The sequence below is a fragment of the Fusarium poae genome, chromosome 4, assembly GCF_019609905.1.
Source record: "Fusarium poae strain DAOMC 252244 chromosome 4, whole genome shotgun sequence".
Lineage (NCBI taxonomy): Eukaryota > Fungi > Ascomycota > Sordariomycetes > Hypocreales > Nectriaceae > Fusarium > Fusarium poae.
Window position 1 is genome coordinate 792,245 of NC_058402.1, and position 17,844 is coordinate 810,088.

Below are 17,844 nucleotides of genomic sequence, written 5' to 3' on the forward strand. Positions count from 1 at the left end.
CCTCGAGGTGTGATCGGCACTTTGTACGCGACTCGACTGCCGAGACTCGTTTTCCGGTTTATGTCTACCTCCTCACACAAAAAAAGGTTCCCTCGGAAGGCTGGATAGAGTAAAACTGGCTTTTTTTGTTCTTTGATGATGTTTCCGAACAACAAGAACCCGGTCTCCCGAGCCATATCCGGGCCAGGTCGGTTATAGTTGCTGTGTCAAGTAGTAAACAAAACTGGAACTTTCGATATCTTGTCGTCATGGAGGGGAGTGAAGCACCTCTGGTCTAGGGTAGTCTCCAATCCGTGGATAGATAGACACTTACTTGATGATTGCCATGTACAACACACCAAATAATTGAGAGTAATTGCATCATATGACTGAATGTTGATCTCTAATCGCTGTGTATTATGTGATATCCCGAAACGGCGGCATCATCCGCTCCTGATATTCGCAGTGCGCATAGACGTTCACATGCCATCGCGATGTAGAGCTACAAAGCATACAACCACAACATAACAAAGAAAGTCGAAATTGTCTAGGCCATTCGGATCTCATCTCGTGGCATCTGAATTTGAAGTGAAACGTGCTATAGTTAGGTTTATAATGAAAGCTAAGAGTTGAGGGTGCGGGTGTTGGTAAACACTCCATTGTCAGCACGATGTATCTGAAAGTTGCTTCAGCTAAACACGCCGCAAACCATAAGTCAAGCGCCTTCATTGCCGACTTAAGTGAAGTAAGTGCTAGTGTACTGATTATATAGGGGTTGCAGTGTGCTTCAAAGTGAAACACCACCAAAGCCAGAATTGCAACTTTACACAACCCTTAACGAATGCCGACCTCTGAATATTGTTCGATTACTAAATCACTTGAAGTAGAATCTGGTATGTCCATGTATTCTGATCTGATAGGAAATATCTCTTCAGGTATACATGCCGACAGGAGCCTGGCTTGTTCAGTGTCAGGACATATCATGCTGCATTGTATTGTCCTGAAGAAGAGACCAATCTCATATATCTCATATGAATGCACTCGCTTCTTTCATACTAGATACTTATCAGTATATAGCTCTATTTCGAACTGTAGCTAAACCGTCCATTCAATATTCTTGCAATTGCTACTAGTGATAGGATCCTGTAGTAAAATATTACATATGCAAACATGTGAGAATACATATCAATAATGCAAAGCGTGGGTAAATTTGAAGAAACTAATTATATTATAACTGCATCATTCTAGACGTCATAAGTACGGATGTATATTTGCTTTTGGGGTGTAAGGTTCGTTGTAATTCAACCTCATCATACAACATCAGTCTTTGTCTTGGGACAAAAACGAACTTTTCAACACGAGAGACAAAACGTGGACGAATAAATTAAATCGCGAATATCATTCCAACAGTCATCAGATGACGATTCGCGCCATGGCCCCAATCGAAGTACTACCCGTTGAAGTTATCCATCATATTGTTGATCTCTACGTCTATGAAACCATCAACGACACCGAAGTACCAACGAAAGCGCAAGTGCCATTAGCTCAGACAAACGCTCACTTCTATGATATTATTCGCCCCCTGATTCGGGCAATCATTGTCTGCCAAGCAGCTGAAGAAGGACGACTGGATGTCATCAGGAAAGCGCATCAAGATGGAGTCAATTTGAACATGACTGGGACAACAAAACGTGGACAGAGAGGCACGCCTCTACATCACTCCATAATGAATGGACATCGTGACATTCTCGAGTTCCTAGTTGGAATTGGCGTCAACCCTCACATTCCCTCGATAGGGCTCTGTGAATGCGGACCAGCCGGCACAAAATCCTACGCCCTTCACGCGGCACTGCAAAGATGCTTATTGAGGGGTTGGGAGCGTACTGGACCTTTCCCGACATGCCTGCCTTGATAGGCGAACTACCTAAAGATAAGGATGAATGTGATCAAATCTTCGACCTCCTGATTAATGTTCTAGGACCCCAACCAGCCAGTGAGACACTACGCTACGCTCTTGGTTACCACGAGTATCATATTAAAGAGCGTATACTTGCAAGACACGATCTAGATGCTTCCGTCCGTGGCCCGCTTGGACGTACGCCTATATATAACGCTGTATCTTCTGAACGCCTTGAAACTGCCAAGTCATTACTGCAGCATCTGGAGGCTGACGCAAGTTTGACCGGGGAGTATGGTCTCACCCCGTTACATGTGGCTGTCGACTTAAGAAACCTACCGATCTTTGAGGTGCTTCTTCAGCGACCAGAGGTGGATGCAACGAAAAAGGATGACATGGGAAGGACCCCTTTGCATGTAGCTGCCCTGCGTAGTGCAGTGGATATTGCAAAGCTTTTGCTCGAATCACCCGGAGTCGATGCGGCATCGCCAGACGGTGAGGGAATGACACCACTTCACTGGGCTGTTCGTGGTCGCGATATCGTGTTTCAGGCGTGGAAAAGGAAAGAGGTAGAAGCAGGGATATCATCCATTGAGTCAAGGACTTATATAAGTGAAAGTCTTGGAATCATGAATATCCTGCTGGCCCGTCCAGGGGTGAACGCCGGTATACACGACAAGAAAGGACTCACGCCTTTGCATCGCGCTTGTTTGCTAGGCGATCGTAAGGTAGCTGAGCTCTTGCTTCAGCGGGCGGATGTTGATCCCAACGCACGGGGCTTGAATGGGCAAACGCCTCTTCATATCTCAGCATCTTGCCGTTATCCTGGTGCATTGAAGCTGATGGACCTACTTCTTAAAAAACCAGGCGTTGAGATAACTGACTGTGACTATGATGGTCGCACGATCTTGTATTATATAGGCGCAGGTCTTCCACAAGCCTGGCGACCCAAGCCTGTCATCGAAACTGCTCTCCGAGAGGGCGCTCCCATTGAAAATGGACTGACAGCTTTCCACCAAGCCATCTGCAGCGGCAACCTTTCAATCGCCAAATTCTTGCTCTCGTTAGGTGCAGATCCTATGGTCTCGAAGCGGTTCAAGTACAACCACAGTTTGCTGCATCTTTGCTTAAAAGCTTACAGCGAATGTGAGGACCATCGAATCAAGTTGGTAAAAGAGCTCGTCTCACGAGGAATTGAAATTGATACTTATACCGACTCGCCTCTCTTCGACATTGACAATGACGAAGATGAAAAAATGGAGAACGTTGAAGGCATAAGATCAATAAGTCTTGTCACCGGCACTGACTGTACCCCACTTCTTTGGACAGCAGTAGGTGAGAAAGGCACCGAAAACATGGAAATGCTACTCAATGAAGGAGCAGACCCAAATGCGCATGTCACAATCAGGGATCTGGAGGTTTTGGGCGAGACCAAAAGTAATCGGCAAGCGTTTCTCTCAGGAGTGTTCCGTCATGCTTGGGACCCTGAGGGAGCAAGCGATAGAGACATTATCATGATTAAAGAACGTCTCAGATTGCTGTTGAAACGTGGATCGCGGATAGATTTCGATGGACCAGCCGACACTCCACTGCAGGAGGCATGTGTAGCAGCAGAAGATGGTCGTATCCAGCTGTTGAGGATCTTGCTAGAATACTCAACAGCCAGGAACGTCAGCCAGAAGCACGTCAAAGAAGTGATTGGCGAATATGAGAATAAGCCACATCATGATGAAATTCTCTCTATGTTGAGAGCGTTTGAGCAAAGACTATTTAGTAGATAGGTTGTGAACTGGTGTTGTCTTTGATGGTGGGCGGTTTGCGTTGGTCAGAGATTGTGGGGCTGCTCAATTTCCATTGAAAAGTGTTTGCAACTTCTCAAATTGACCATGGTTATTAAAAACATGATGAATACTTGCTGGGTTACATTGAAAGTAGTTGTGAGTGAGTAGATGTTGAATTCATGGTGTAAGTCGAGGCATATAGTCACGTGGACACTCACGTGCAGCACTTTATCGGATTTTCCCGCTAGCCGAATCGCGAATTGCTGCTCCGGCAAAGATTCGTGCCAGCGACCGACCTCATTTGAGCTCACCCAAGCAACAACCTCACCCACCAGCTCAGCCCATCATGAACTCTTTCCGCATCGCCCGTGCGGCTCTCCGAGCTCGCCCTGCCGCCGTCCGAGTTCCCCTCCAGCGAAGAACCTACGCCGAGGCCGTCCCCGACAAGGCAAGACCCAAAGAAGCCGGACCCGGCTACTGATTTTAACGAACCCGACCCGGCTGACCGTTATCGCAGATCAAGCTGAGCCTTGCCCTCCCTCACCAGGTATGACCACCGCCGTCGCGACAAGTCGGATCGAGATCGAACACGATACGACCGAATTGAACCATTGCCATGATGGCATCGCCGCCAATTGATGCATGGAGCTAATTGCCGCACGCAGTCTGTCTACAAGTCCCACGATGTCGTCCAGGTCAACATCCCCGCCGAGTCTGGAGAGATGGGTGTCCTCGCCAACCACGTTCCTTCCATTGAGCAGCTGAAGCCTGGTCTGGTTGAGGTTGTCGAGGAGTCCGCTGGCACAAAGCAGTTCTTCCGTACGTCTTGAATTACACCAATCAATTTTGCCAGGGTCCGGACAAATCGCTGATGGAATTTTTTGTTTAGTTTCTGGTGGATTCGCTACCGTTCAGCCCAACTCCGTCCTTAGCATCAACGCCGTCGAGGGCTACCCCCTTGAGGACTTCAGCGCTGAGGCCATCCGAGCTCAGATCGCCGAGGCCCAAAAGGTCGCCAACGGCAGCGGAAGCGAGCAGGATATTGCTGAGGCCAAGATCGAGTTGGAGGTGCGTATCTAAGAGATGTGTTTGCGATTGACTTCACTAACGGATACATAGGTTCTCGAGACCCTGTCTGCTCATGTGAAATAAGCGTGCAGTTAGTTTGTGGTGACGGAGGCCCTTGTACATCAAAATATTCTACCCATATTAGCACGAAAGCTGTGACAATTGATACCAGTCCTGGTTGTGCTACCTCCTAAATGCACTCTTATTCGTTTGTTATCAGTGATTAATTTATCTTGAATTGTTGTAAGGTGGGAGGTTTTAGTGACGTCGTTAGAGCAGAGTCATATCCACGACTTCCTTATTTGCAACACCAGGCCAGACTTTGACATGCGCTCAACCCTTAATACTGATGACCCTACACGATTGACCTCAAATCTTCTCCCTACAACATGACACGCATCCCAGCATTTTGTAGCGATACTCCTTATCGACTCATTGATATTCGGGCTGTCGTCAACGGCCGTTCGTCTGCTTTTCTAGCAGTATCGCACGTCCTTTTGTACGCAGTTCGCCTTGAGAAAGAGTTGTCAAATCCTAATACCAACTCGACATGATACCTCCAGGCGTTGTCGGTGAACGTGTTCGTCAAATGCAAGCCCTTACAGAAAACCCAGCCGCGAGTGAACGACCTTCGGTCTCTCCTGAGCAAGTGCGCAAAAGCATCACGTTCGATTAGGGACAGCGAGCGACCGATGGACGGAAGAGTCGTGTATCGAGAGATAGCGATCCCGGGCAGAAACCGTCGAAACTACCGCAGAGGGAACACCAACGAGCGAGTGTTGCAAGAGGACCCAACATTCGAGATCCATCGTCACGGCCGAGTGTTGCTAGGTTTCAACCCCGAACCAGTCATGGACGAAAGGTTTCAACTCGCCCGAGTCAACTCCCAAGATATTCAGCTAGCACAGAGTTACTGTCTCCCGAGTCTATGTTAGCATCGAATTTTGCGTCGCCAGATCCGTCTCGTACCGTAAGCACGACAGAGAAATGTCAGGATGCAATGGACATCCTCGAGCAGTATAGTATACCCAGGCCCGCTGGATGGTTTTCAGACGGCGGCGCGAGTACACCAGATCGAATAGCACAGAACAGACCCATACTCTCGCAGATATGTCATTCATGCGGCCAGCCTCTCGCTCTTGAACGATACTGCTCACACTGCGGCCATGATTCCTGTATAAAGTGCACTGGAGAAATTCCTGGCAATGTCCCTAAACACAGTATCCCTACGTTTTCGACCCCGTACAAGGGACGTCATCATACAGACAGGATCCCTGAGTTACCTACTCGAGAAGAGCATGCTACAAGCGAAGACGACCAGCCTACACAGGCTACTTCGGACACAGCCCGTCGTCGCAAGACTTCAAGGTTCGCATCCGAGCCAGAAACATCAAAGACTCCTCGTCCAACCAGAAAGAAATCTCGCCTAATACCTAAAATTGATCAGGAACTCCTGAAACCAGTCCGAAAAAAGACTATTGCAGTACCAACAGAGATATCCAACTCCGTGAAGAACAACCCCTTTTTCATGGCAGACCGGGGAACGACGAAAAAGGCTTCCGAACCTACAATTACAGCGAGATCAGTGCAGGTGGAACGAAAACCCAAGCACTCCGATTGCGTTCCCGATCGTCTAATGTCCAAATCGCCCCGCGCTTCTCATGTACAGGAAGAGTGCTCTGATCCTAGCTGCCGAGCGACACACGCTGGCCATCACCCGACCCGGCATAGCATCAGCTGTACTACTCGACGCAGTTTGGGAGCCCTCGTGATCGAAGGCAACGACTTGGATATGATTGACGAGGATAAGGATAAACATGAAGCGAAGCATGCTCCAGCAGTGACGAAATCACCATCACGGCACAAGTTACAAACGAAAATTGATCAACTGTATCATCATGGGCAAGACTTGCATCACTCACAACATATCATGGAGCACCTAGCAGCTGGCGTCAAGACTCTTCCCTCTTCGGCAACGGAGGAGAAGCCCCCTCGTAGACTAAACGGGCGCTCGGGGATGGGCGATTACAAGCTGAGAATACACAGCCAACCCGCTTCCGACCATAGTCTGAGTCAAGACGAAACTGTGACCGTTGGAACAGAAACTACCAAGCATAGCATAAGCAGAGACACGGCAGTTCCTGGTGAGATTGAATCAAAGCCACTTAATCTTAACGAGCACAAGGGGGATCGACACCCACGTCCAAATTCCCACGAGCCCCATGTCAATACTCATAATGATGCCCATTGGATAAAGCCTGCGTTGGGCAGTCATGGTCAGGCTTGTGACGTGCAAGAACATCATTCGAGATCATTGACTTCACGGCCAACTGGCGCAAAGCCTACCCCGGCACCACAGATACCTAACAAAGGTCTCGGTACCTCACCAGAAGAAAATGGAAGGAATACGCCACAAGTTCAAAACACTCCCTTGCCAACCAAAACGCATAGTGGGAGTCCTGGGTCTCATAAACGCGCCAACGAGCCAGATGAGCCAGTGCCTGGAGTGCACATGTTACGCAAAACAGTCCCACGAGATGATCCTGAAAGGCCGAATGCCGAGACGACCAACATCTCATCATGGAGAACGCAATTAAGGAAGGTCGACAAGTCTGCGGAACAGCCATCAGATCAACATCTGACCCCTTCTCATGTAGAGAACTGGAGGAGAGAACTGAGTAGTGTAAACCATCGGACTCCAGTATCCGAAAAGGACAAGAAGGAGGATTGCATTAACTGCAACCCAGACCAGTACAAATCACCACAAGCAGAGAAATCTTCTCAATCTTTTGCCGAGGTTGACTCGCAGAAGAAAGCTGAAAATGAGCAGAGTGCTGTATTCAAGTCACCGGTACCTCGCCTCAAAGTAACCGACGTTGAGTTATCACTCGCTCGGCAAGGTGACGAGGAGCTCATGGCCAAGCGTCAGGAGCTCCACGATAAAGAAGCGGAGGAGCAGAGTAACCCACAACCTCTAGTCAAAAAAGACGATCCAGGGCGCAAAGACTCTGTGATGTCAACTGTGATTCATGACCCAAGACCCATGATGCCGTATAAGCATATGTGCGCCTGGCGGGCGCGGTACATGGATCTCAAGAGCCAAGTTGATCAACTCGGAGATGAAACAGGTTGCCCGCTATCAGACGGACGAGTTGGTACCTTTTGCTCGCATACTCATACAGATATCGACATCGAAGGCCTTACGGTCGTGATGCATTTCAAAGGCAAAGACGACTTGGTAGTCAATACAGATCTGAGAGAGGGCTTACGAGAACACCAGAGGCAGCAAGGAGCAACAAAATTGTGAGAGTAGAGTCTTGATTGATTGGATTAGTGACACGCAGAGCTGAACCGGGAGTTACGGATCGAGAGGTCATAGCAAGGTTTCATTCTTCAATTAACATAAGTACCAGTACGCCTACTTTATACCAAGCAATAGAGCATTATTTTATATCCTAAATCCCGATCTCCTCGATGAGACAAACTGTATCAAAGGTTTGTATATGAAACACCATATCATGGTGTTGTGTTGTGTAAGAAATGTTATCAATGTAGATATGCAGCTACCCTGCTGCTACACGATGCTTTCTTCTCTTCAAAACACATAGATACTCCTCAGTGTTCAACGGCCTAGCATAACTTAGCGGATGGCAGCCACTCCAACATCAGCGAACGTAGTGAGACATTCCTGTCAAGGTAATCAATCAGCCAACGGGGATGATTCCACGGTTTCCCGGTCTAAACACCCCCGGGCCCTACTGCAGGCTCCCCTCTTCCCCGGTTTGCCAGACTTCACGCCAGGTTTTGGGATTCCAGGGGGTGGCCGGAAGAAAAGGGAAAAAAAGGAATCCTCTTAGTTTGAGAAGCGGTGACAAGGGGGTCAGGGTAGAGGTGATGAAGGGACCCCTTGTCTCTCTCTTTTTTTTTTTTTGCTTCTTCCCTCTCGGACTTTGAGTTTTATACTACGTAGTGTATGCATGTAGGGCTGGCGTGGTTCATCATTAATTCTTCCTGACGTGATTGAGATAACCCCTAGGAAGCAAAAGTGCAGCACTGTTGCTGTGGTATAAGTGAGGCGAGCAGGGTGTAACCCAGAGCAGGATCGACGCCTTTTTTTGACGAGGGTGTTTCAAGATGGGATGTTGCCTGTTTAGCCAACTAGGGACCTACACGAAATGTCGGGAAAAGCAATATGATCTCACTTTGAGGTTTAGGTAGGGGTGAAGCGATGTTCGTCATATGAACGCGCAGACAGGGTAAAAGGTAGGGGAGACAACTGGACGGAGAGGGTATTCGCACATGTGTCAGTGCCAAAATATTCCAGCGACTAAATATTCTAGGGGTCCAGTCTCAATTGAAGCGGTGAGAAGGAGAGGGATCCTGAATTTGACTTGTCGGTGAAAACCCCCTTCATTGTTCCGACTTGCTGTGAAGGAGCCTGGAAACGAAAAACCCAGCCTCATGCAATGCAGACTCTCGCTCGGTATGAATGCAGCCGTCAAAGGCACAGACACAGGACTAGCATCGAATTCTCAAACTTACATCTGTACCGGTCACCAGGGGGTCCCTTGCCAGTTATAGTATGAGCCATCGAATATAGCGTTCTTATGCACGTAACAACAGGCGAGTCTGAAGAAAAGTTCCGATCAAGAAAGGCGCTAGATTTCGAGCGGTCAAGGCTTTTGACAGCGGTGTAGTCTGAGGGTGAGCAAGACTGTGTTTGTTAGAATATGAACATGAGTCATGTATTTAACAAGCGCGTCGGTAAGAAACACGCTTGTGGAAGTTTGTGGATCTTGGCCGGCAGTTGAAATAGTTTACGAGAATTGCTGTTCAGGTGACGCTCTAGACGCTTCGCTGGGAATTCCAAGGCCATGGAAGACGACAATGTCTCAAGTTGTGGCCAAGAGGTGTCAAGATGACTCGGATGTGCTCCATGGATTATGGACAAACACGAGCAGGCAAACACTGTGTAGCATTCGAGCAAACAAACCAGGTATCATGGAACGACCTAGCCGACGGGGCATGGTCCGCTCCAGGGGTTTTGGGCTTAGCCCAGACCCTGTCAACATAAAGAAGGGAAAGAGAACAAGAGAAGATGGGGGTAATCAACTTGATTGGGTAATTGTTATTCAAGCCTCCAATACTCAATGACAAACCTCAACTCTGACGAGGTCTGTGCTTTTGCCGCTCAGCGCGCATAGTCGAGTCGACACAAGCGACGGTCATTGTCTAGCTCGAGCGAGACTCATAACTTGAACTCGTGAAGCTCCAGACCCTGGATGCCAACATCAACCTTGAACACATGCCCACCATACTCGCGACTCGTTCCCTCGCCCTCGTCGTCCTCGGCGGTTGTGATGACGAGTTCAGTACCGAGGAACTGCACACAAGTCGTGTTCTTGGTCGGCACTTTGACCTCGCCTACAATCTCAGTCGTCTTGGGGTCGATCCGAATCACGCGCCCCTCTCCGTAAACGGCATGCCAAATGAAGCCATCAACATCTACACGGAAACCGTCCGGCTCACCTGAACCATTATGGGTATAGAAGACTCGCTTGTTGGAGATTTCTCCGGATTCAGTATCGAAGTCGAATGCAAAGATCTCCCTGGCGCTTGAATGTGTAACATATAGTGTTTTCCCATCCGGAGACCAACCTGGTGTGTTGGGAATCGTCATATCGGGAAGCTTCACCTCCCGAGACTTGGAGTCCATAAGATAAACCGCTCCTGGATTATCATGTTAGAAATTAAAGGGCAAGAAGAGGTCCATGTGGCCGTTGCTTCTTGACGAGGACGCCAGGGTAAAGTAGCGTACCTTCAGGCTTGAAGGGTCCAAGACCAAAGTCTGTCATGGTTCCAAGCCAGAACCGGCCGAGAGGGTCCACGCCGCCGTCGTTACTACGCAGACGCTCATTCGCCGGCTCCTCGAATGGTTGGATGAGTTCATATGTCTCCTTCTTGACATCAAAAATCGCCAATCCATACTTGACGCCCAGAGCGATTCGCTCCTGTGGGTCGACGCCGGCAATGTTGGCCGTCACAGTAGGACACACATCCAACTGAACTGTTTTGAGAGACGAAGGGCCCTCGGCGACCTTGACGTAATGTAATCGCTTGTTACGAATGTCAACAAAGCGCAAAGTGTCGGTAGATTTCTCATAGAAAGGTCCTTCGCCCAAGAGACAATGCGTCTCAAGCCAAGGCTTCTCTATCGTCCATTGTTGAATATCGGCGCCCATTGTGATAATTGAGTCTGGCGTTATGTAGTAATTCGTATATGCTTGAGTTGAAAGAGCACAGAGATCAACGCAGGCAGCTATGATGAATAGCGGGGTTGAGGTCTATGATATGGACTGACTCTATGTTTGAGGGGAAAGGCGGGTCAGGACAGATAGAGATCGAGAGTGGGGAGTTTTGCTGCAAATACAGCATAAAGTGCTTGGCCGCGTGGATTGAAAGCTAAAGATATGCTACAAAGGCATGGAATCAGGAAGAAAACGCGATGGATAATTGCAGTTCACTGATGGCTAAATTCACGTTTGGCCAACTTGTCCGGTTCGGTCCGGAGATGATAGCAGATGCTCCGATCCGATCCCGGGGCCGCCGGGCCTGTAACCCGGTTCCTCATAGTACCTGGTCTGGGCGATACACGAAGAAAGTCAGAGGCGTAGTACTGCATTTCTCTGTACTCCTCTAATGTAAATGCTTGCTTCATATTCTTCCCTGGTGTAGCGATGCAAGGAGATGTCACTGAGATTTGGTGGCCATCAAGTGGTCCGACCATCATGTTGGCTTGCTGTGGCGTTCTCTGACCAACAAGCTGTAACAGTCGATCTTGCCTTGTGAAGCAGTGGCCCAAACTGTCGGGACCAACTAAGTACCGCAAGAGATGTCATTGGATGGCCGCACTCAAATGTCTTGTGCGTAATCTCTTTGCGCGCTTGTGCCGGTGTAGTTGGGTCTTAATCACGGCTGCAGCACGCACGCATGGTTTGCGCATTTAGACGCCATTGTGTCTAGCATCTAACACGACTGCCATTGCCGCCCTCATACATATATTTGAAAATGTCCTTCAGATCGGAAACCCTGTACTGTATGATGAAGCCATGACCTGCCTTTGTTTGCCAGTCGGTAATACGTACTACGCATCACTGCCCACAAGCGACATTGTAACCTCACTGCGTGGGGAGGATCATTTTGGCTAGCCCCCCACGTGCGTTTTTTTCTTGAGTTGTTCAATCTTGAACTTTTTCCTGGATAAACATTGAGACTCATCCCCATGGCCATGAAACGTTTCCCAGCTTTATCAGATCTTGAGGTGGGTCACGATTCGTCAAGGTAAATGCCTCCTCTCGACGATCTGGCTGTCAATTATGCTTTCTCCCCAATTGACCGGCTGTCTACCAAGCGGGGACGTGAAGCATGACTGCGAAAAAAAAAAACACTCAGTTCAACAACATAGTTTCAGTGGTGAACCTTTCGAATCGTTCGTCTAGCCATCAATGATTAGGTCGTCATCGGGCAGCAACACCACCTTCATGGCAATGAACTGTAGCGCGGGAGGACAACGCATCAAAAGACAGCTCAACCCGCAGTTCCCACACATCTCTTGACCGGTCGAAACGTATGCAGAGAGACACATATCCACCCACACCGCTCTACCTTGTAGCAGCAGTGATGCTGCACTGTCTGGAAAGGGTGAAGCGGACACGGCACCGTTGGGTGACAGGTGTCGACCAACACCGTTGCTGCATTTGCTAGTTTTGAGGCGCCCATGTCAGCCGTTGGTCGGCGGTTGCATCAATGCATCAGTGCTGTGCTGCTGCATGTCGTATGTACGTGTAGATGCAGCAATGGGCTCCTGCATGAACCAGGCCCAAGCTGCACTTCTCCACGAAGGGTCTAGAGTGTCTAGGCCTCGGCTCCGTGACTGTGACTACAGTCCGCAGGGGTTACAAATGTAAATTTCCACTTTTATTTTGTAACTATATATTTTATTATTAATATAACTATCTTAATACTATTATAATAAAATAAAAACTACTATTATATAGTAATAGACCTAAGAGAGAGGAATAATATAGTATTTTTATTTTTATTAAATATAGTATAAAGAATTATTTACTTATAGAAGTATTCTCAGTGGCAATGTACTGACTTTACATTTGTAACCCCTGCGGACTGTAATTGATGTTGTGGGCTGAACGCTTCAGGAAATACCACGCTGCCAGCACATCCTGGACCACCACAACAAAAGGCAGCATGGCAGGGTAAATTAGTTGCAGGACGCAATGCATGCCATAGTTACAGATGCCCGTTGATTAGCTGGCCGGCCGTGTTTTGCCTGGCTCGGACCCTAGGCTGGTTTCCCTGACCGCTCATGGTCACGGGAGCCGTCGAGACCCATGATCACCACTGCTAGACCGGGGGTAACTTGTCGAGGCTGAGCCGAATTTTGAAGAGGCCATAACTCGACGGCTATTTGAGCATCTTTGTGTACACCCTTGTCCACGCAAGTGACTTGGACTCCCAGCAGATATGCAAGGCCACGTTCGAGTGTAGGGTACCATTGGGTGTAGGTGACGTGACGCGACAGTGAAAGCGAGGACAACACCATCGAGCTTCTCGACAGCGACAAGTTCGTCAACAGCGGCTAATTTATAATATGGATCTAATTAAGACAGCGATATTAGCTTTCGTGAGTGAGCGGGCAGAATAAATAATAAAACCAATAAGAATTCGACAACTAGGGACGGGCCGGCAAAGGATGGGGACGATATAACATGGGATGCCTTACCTCACTGCATAATTGACAGCTAATTCGAGCTGAGAGAAGGTTATAAAGAAAAGCAAAAGAACCCGACCCTAGTAGCGTCACAGCAAACTTGTTTCAGCCTCGTAGCTTGAATTGCCCTTGCAAATTCTGTGCGGGCAGAGGTACTGTCTCAAAAGACAAGACGTGAGGCATCAAGGTGTAAGTGTTGGCATAAAGGTAACTGTGCAGGAATTATCAATGTCCGAAAGACGTAGAGGGATCATCAGCAATCCTACCCCCACACTGCGGAGACCGCCACCTCACAAATTCATTTCTTGTGTTTGATTGTATGTGCCGGTTTCTGAAATTAGAAATTGAGGACGAGACATGATATTGTATCCAAAATTTGGAATGCCCCCGCCATCGGCATTATGGCTAAGCTCGGATTGCGCACCTGGGGTCCAATAAAACACCAATAATGGCCAAGTTGAAGGAACAAGTCGGATCCTTTGCTTCGTGGAAACGCCATTGCGTCCACTCAATGCTAAGAACGCCCCGTCCCGTGGTGTTCAGTGCCGCAACGTGTCGTTAAATAAGACAGTTGCGGCACGGCGTGATGTGATAACGGTTCAAGCCACCCGTCGTTGAAGATTTGGTGGCTTTGGTCCACTTCATTTCGCTTTCTCGTGAGTTCATTTCCTGTGAGACTTATGGTGAGCCGCCCATTAACAGTCACAGCCATGTCACATCATCCCTGGACTCTTAAAAGCGGCCGCGCATTGCTAATCTAAGTTTAGAAACCGCCATGTCGACAATTCCTATCGTTTGCTTCTATTCTTTTGCCGTCGTTATGGCCTTTGATGTGATGGGAGAAAACCCTTATGGTTCGATCTGTGGCCATTCGTTCAACTCGTGCGACGATCCACAACTTTGTTCGCCGCGGCAGTGCTGAAAGAGCAAGCCATAAATGACGGGTAGTGATAGCTTGCGGTTACATACCAGATAGTGCGGTAGGATCTGGTCTGCATGCTCTGCGCGTGACATTATCGACAGGTACGCAATGTCGCGTTTGATCGTGTGAAAGCTTGCTAGCCTCCAACCACTTCCCCGGTACAGGCGCTTGTGCCAGCCAGTGTGCCAGTCACAAACCCGGCATCGACGCAATGCAGATTGGTCTCCCCACTAGAGACAACTGTCATGGATGGCTGCATCTGCCCGGGTGGGCCTTGCAGCTCTTAACCAGGTAACCAGGGTCCCTTCCCCGGTAGAGGTCCCTGGTCATGCAATTCACCATCACCCGTCAGAGTTGCTGTCGTCCGATGCACCCACACCCCTCGGTCAAGGTACCGTATATCACCGCTCCAGGGGTTTTTGTCGGAAACTAAGATCGAGAAGCAGAGTATGGCAAACAGCCATAGATCAATCTTTCACGTGTTTTCTCATTAGTTATGTCGGAGAGTGTTTTGCAGGAAGCTTGAGTGAGGTTATAGCTAGTTACCTTGTTGAGTAACGCGACGCCCATACTGAGCACGTAGATTAATTCTCTGAGCGGAACTCGTGGGTACAGTGACTACTTAGTCTTGGCGATGCCAGCAATTGAAAGCTAGCAATATTTATCGTGGAAATGGTCAACAACGGGTAAGTCAAGTCCCTTCCGCGTGTCGTGGCGTGTCGTGGCGCGAATTGTGTGGAAGTTTGGTTTAGAGAAAAGTCAAAGGGTTGACTAGGGTGTCAACAAGATTGACGTCTGACGATAGTATTATTTGACGCTCGAATGCAGAGTCTTGATGGTATTGGGCATGGAAGTGGATGATGGTGAAATTCGAATTGCTGCAGATATCTCCTGCCCGCTGTTTCTATTCTCCAGTTGCTCTTGCCTGGGAAGTAGCTTAGGTACTGTAATCGTTCCATGGCTGCCTAAGGTATCTCTGAAGACACACGCACCCGTCCTCACAGAATCTACCTCAATCAAATGGTTTCTATTGTTTTCGCCTTCTCTTCCCATATTTCTTGATTCCTGCAATGTCAATCCTCATCATCACCACGACCAACATGGACCTTAGTCAGAGTGAATAGGCACACCCACACTCTAGGGGTAAGTATAAACAAACTCTGTCCTTCCTCATCCTGCAGCCCTGTCCTACTTATCCCTACCTTGGCTTCCAACGTCTCTTTTGGGGTCTCACCCACCCACCTCGGGGCAAGACAATGCAAGTGAGTGCTGTCTTGTCTCATGGCCCTGGTTTTTTCCGCTTTTGGTGCGCAAGTCCAAATGCAATGCCATGTCATCATGAACGACACTGCTTGTAAGTAATATTCGAATTGGTGGCCTGTTCAAGGCCTACAACCCTTTCCCACGTCAGCGTGAACTACCACCGAACTGTAGTTCATATTCTTGCTGATGAAAGAGAGAATATGAGAAAAAAGAAAAGAAAACATATCAACTAATGTTACACCAGATAATTAGTGCGCAATCAACCGCTACTCAAGGAACCAAGCAAGCAAGCAAGACCTTGTAGTAGCGGCTAGCCAAGATTAGCTAGACCAAGGTCCGCACCACCCAAAACCACGGACACGGGGCACTACGACGATCTTTTGTTTCTTTGTCCCATCTCAGCTCTCTTCCACGTTCCTCTAGCACGTTGCCCTGAAGTATAGGTACAGCACTAGAGGTACCTAGTTTACCATAGCGGTATGGACAAGTTTCTTGTTGCCTCTTTTCTCTTTTCCTCCAAACCGTTTTCTTATTGCTTTTTGGATTTGCGTTACCGCCTCTATCTCTGGCTTGGCAAATGCTTTGTCCTGCACTCACTTACACAAGATTCAATGGCCCGGCCCACCTCGCGTCTCTCTCAGAGACTAAGTGCCTACAACGAAAGTCCTTGCGCTCCCGTCGTTCACTGAACGGCCGGTGCGTCTGTTAGCATCTCCAACTCGATCGAAGACATAGTGAGTGAGATACGTATTGAGTGTACTGTATGACGCTTGGGCTTGGGTTGGGCGAGACGGGCCGCGCTTGATCTTGCGCGGGAGCGATGCATTGAACTGATCGTGGTACAACCGTGCCCACGGCTGCCGTACATATTACTGCGGATACGTACACATGGCATTCCCGTTGACCGCTCTAGCTTCCCTTAGGCTCCGGATGCCTGGGTACTAGCCCGCCAGCTTCTAAGCTAGTCGAATGATGGGCGGTGTCGAGCTTAGTTTAGCTTTGGGACACGCTGCACGGCATCCCACAACTTTGTTGACTGAGGCCTGCTTCTTTGCGGATTTGGTGGCCTCGCATGCTTCCCCTTCCGTCTATTGCTTCGTGGCGGCTTAATCTTGGACTACATATGGGTCGTCGATTTCTTGCTGTTTTCTAAAATAGGGGTAGCAGAAATCGCAAAGTACCCGACAGGGGAAAAAACCTCTATGGGAAGCAAACCGACCGCGCAAAGCAAAGAGAAACGAAGGGAAAAAATTGTCATGAAAGGCGAAGCTACCTACCGGCAGCTCCCCGTCCGTTAGTACACCCCGGTCTTCTAAGCCTTGCTGGACTTGGCTGCGAAGTTTACAGAGCAGGGGTATCTCAGTGACCTGGCTTGTATCCGTACATGCGTCTGCATGTTAAGTCTTCACAACCCCTGGCCAAAACGCTCCCCGGCACTATGACCCATTCATCTCATCACCTCGAGCAGAGCTTGTTCGTTGTTGGGTCCTAGCTCTCAACCCCAGCCTAGTCTGGGAACTAACCACGGCTTCTTTCGCTAAAGGCAACTGTGGAACTTGGACTTTAGATGACCAGACCAGCTCTGGGGCTTGATAAGGGCAGGTCGCCGTACTACCAGGGCCAGCTCAAGGCTCGCATGTTCGTACCAGAGCAAATAAAGAATACCACACAGTGTGGCCAGTAGCCCCATCTACGACAGACTCGCTTCTAGATATTTTCTCGTTGGTGGTGCCGACCATACATCTTACATCACCAGACCGTTCCTGTGCCTGAACTTTTTTGTTCTTCTTTCATCTTTGTCACTCTTCTTCCTCCCTCGCTCTGTTACCGCCCTTTGGTACTTGGCTATACAACTTCCTATCAGCCTTCCCACCCATCGACAAGGCACCATCAAAGCCAAAGCCGCATATTGCGTCTACACCTTCCAGCTCTTTGTACCACATCTCAACAAGCCGAGATCCCTCTTCAACGGAAGTGACGTGGGACCCAGGCACAGCAGAGCCAGTAATTGAGTTGCGAGGCGGAACGATTGCTTGAGAACTTGGCTTCATCATAGCCACGCATTATTAGCCATTCAGAGTGGGAACTTGCTTCTCAAGTCTTTGATTTGCTGGCTGGCCTGCACATTCATTCATATATCCCTGCC

General features: G+C 48.8%; 3 protein-coding genes across 3 annotated transcripts; 2 read left to right on the forward strand and 1 right to left on the reverse strand.

Annotated features, from left to right (window-relative positions):
• Positions 1-1,411: 1,411 nt before the first annotated feature.
• Positions 1,412-4,809, forward strand: FPOAC1_010373 (uncharacterized protein; the record flags this gene model as incomplete). Its single annotated transcript, XM_044854764.1, has 7 exons — positions 1,412-1,859; positions 1,910-3,649; positions 3,906-4,093; positions 4,175-4,204; positions 4,323-4,476; positions 4,547-4,725; positions 4,777-4,809. 7 exons carry the CDS (start codon positions 1,412-1,414, stop codon positions 4,807-4,809), a joined length of 2,772 nt encoding a protein of 923 aa, XP_044702077.1.
• A 466-nt stretch (positions 4,810-5,275) lies between these two features.
• Positions 5,276-8,032, forward strand: FPOAC1_010374 (uncharacterized protein; the record flags this gene model as incomplete). The annotated part of the gene is made up of 2 exons (XM_044854765.1): positions 5,276-5,374; positions 5,855-8,032. The coding sequence occupies 2 exons, from the start codon at positions 5,276-5,278 to the stop codon at positions 8,030-8,032; spliced, it is 2,277 nt and encodes a 758-aa protein (XP_044702078.1).
• Positions 8,033-9,973: 1,941 nt separating this feature from the next.
• FPOAC1_010375 (uncharacterized protein) lies at positions 9,974-10,967 on the reverse strand (the record flags this gene model as incomplete). The annotated part of the gene is made up of 2 exons (XM_044854766.1): positions 9,974-10,455; positions 10,544-10,967. 2 exons carry the CDS (start codon positions 10,965-10,967, stop codon positions 9,974-9,976), a joined length of 906 nt encoding a protein of 301 aa, XP_044702079.1.
• Between the last annotated feature and the right edge of the window lie 6,877 nt (positions 10,968-17,844).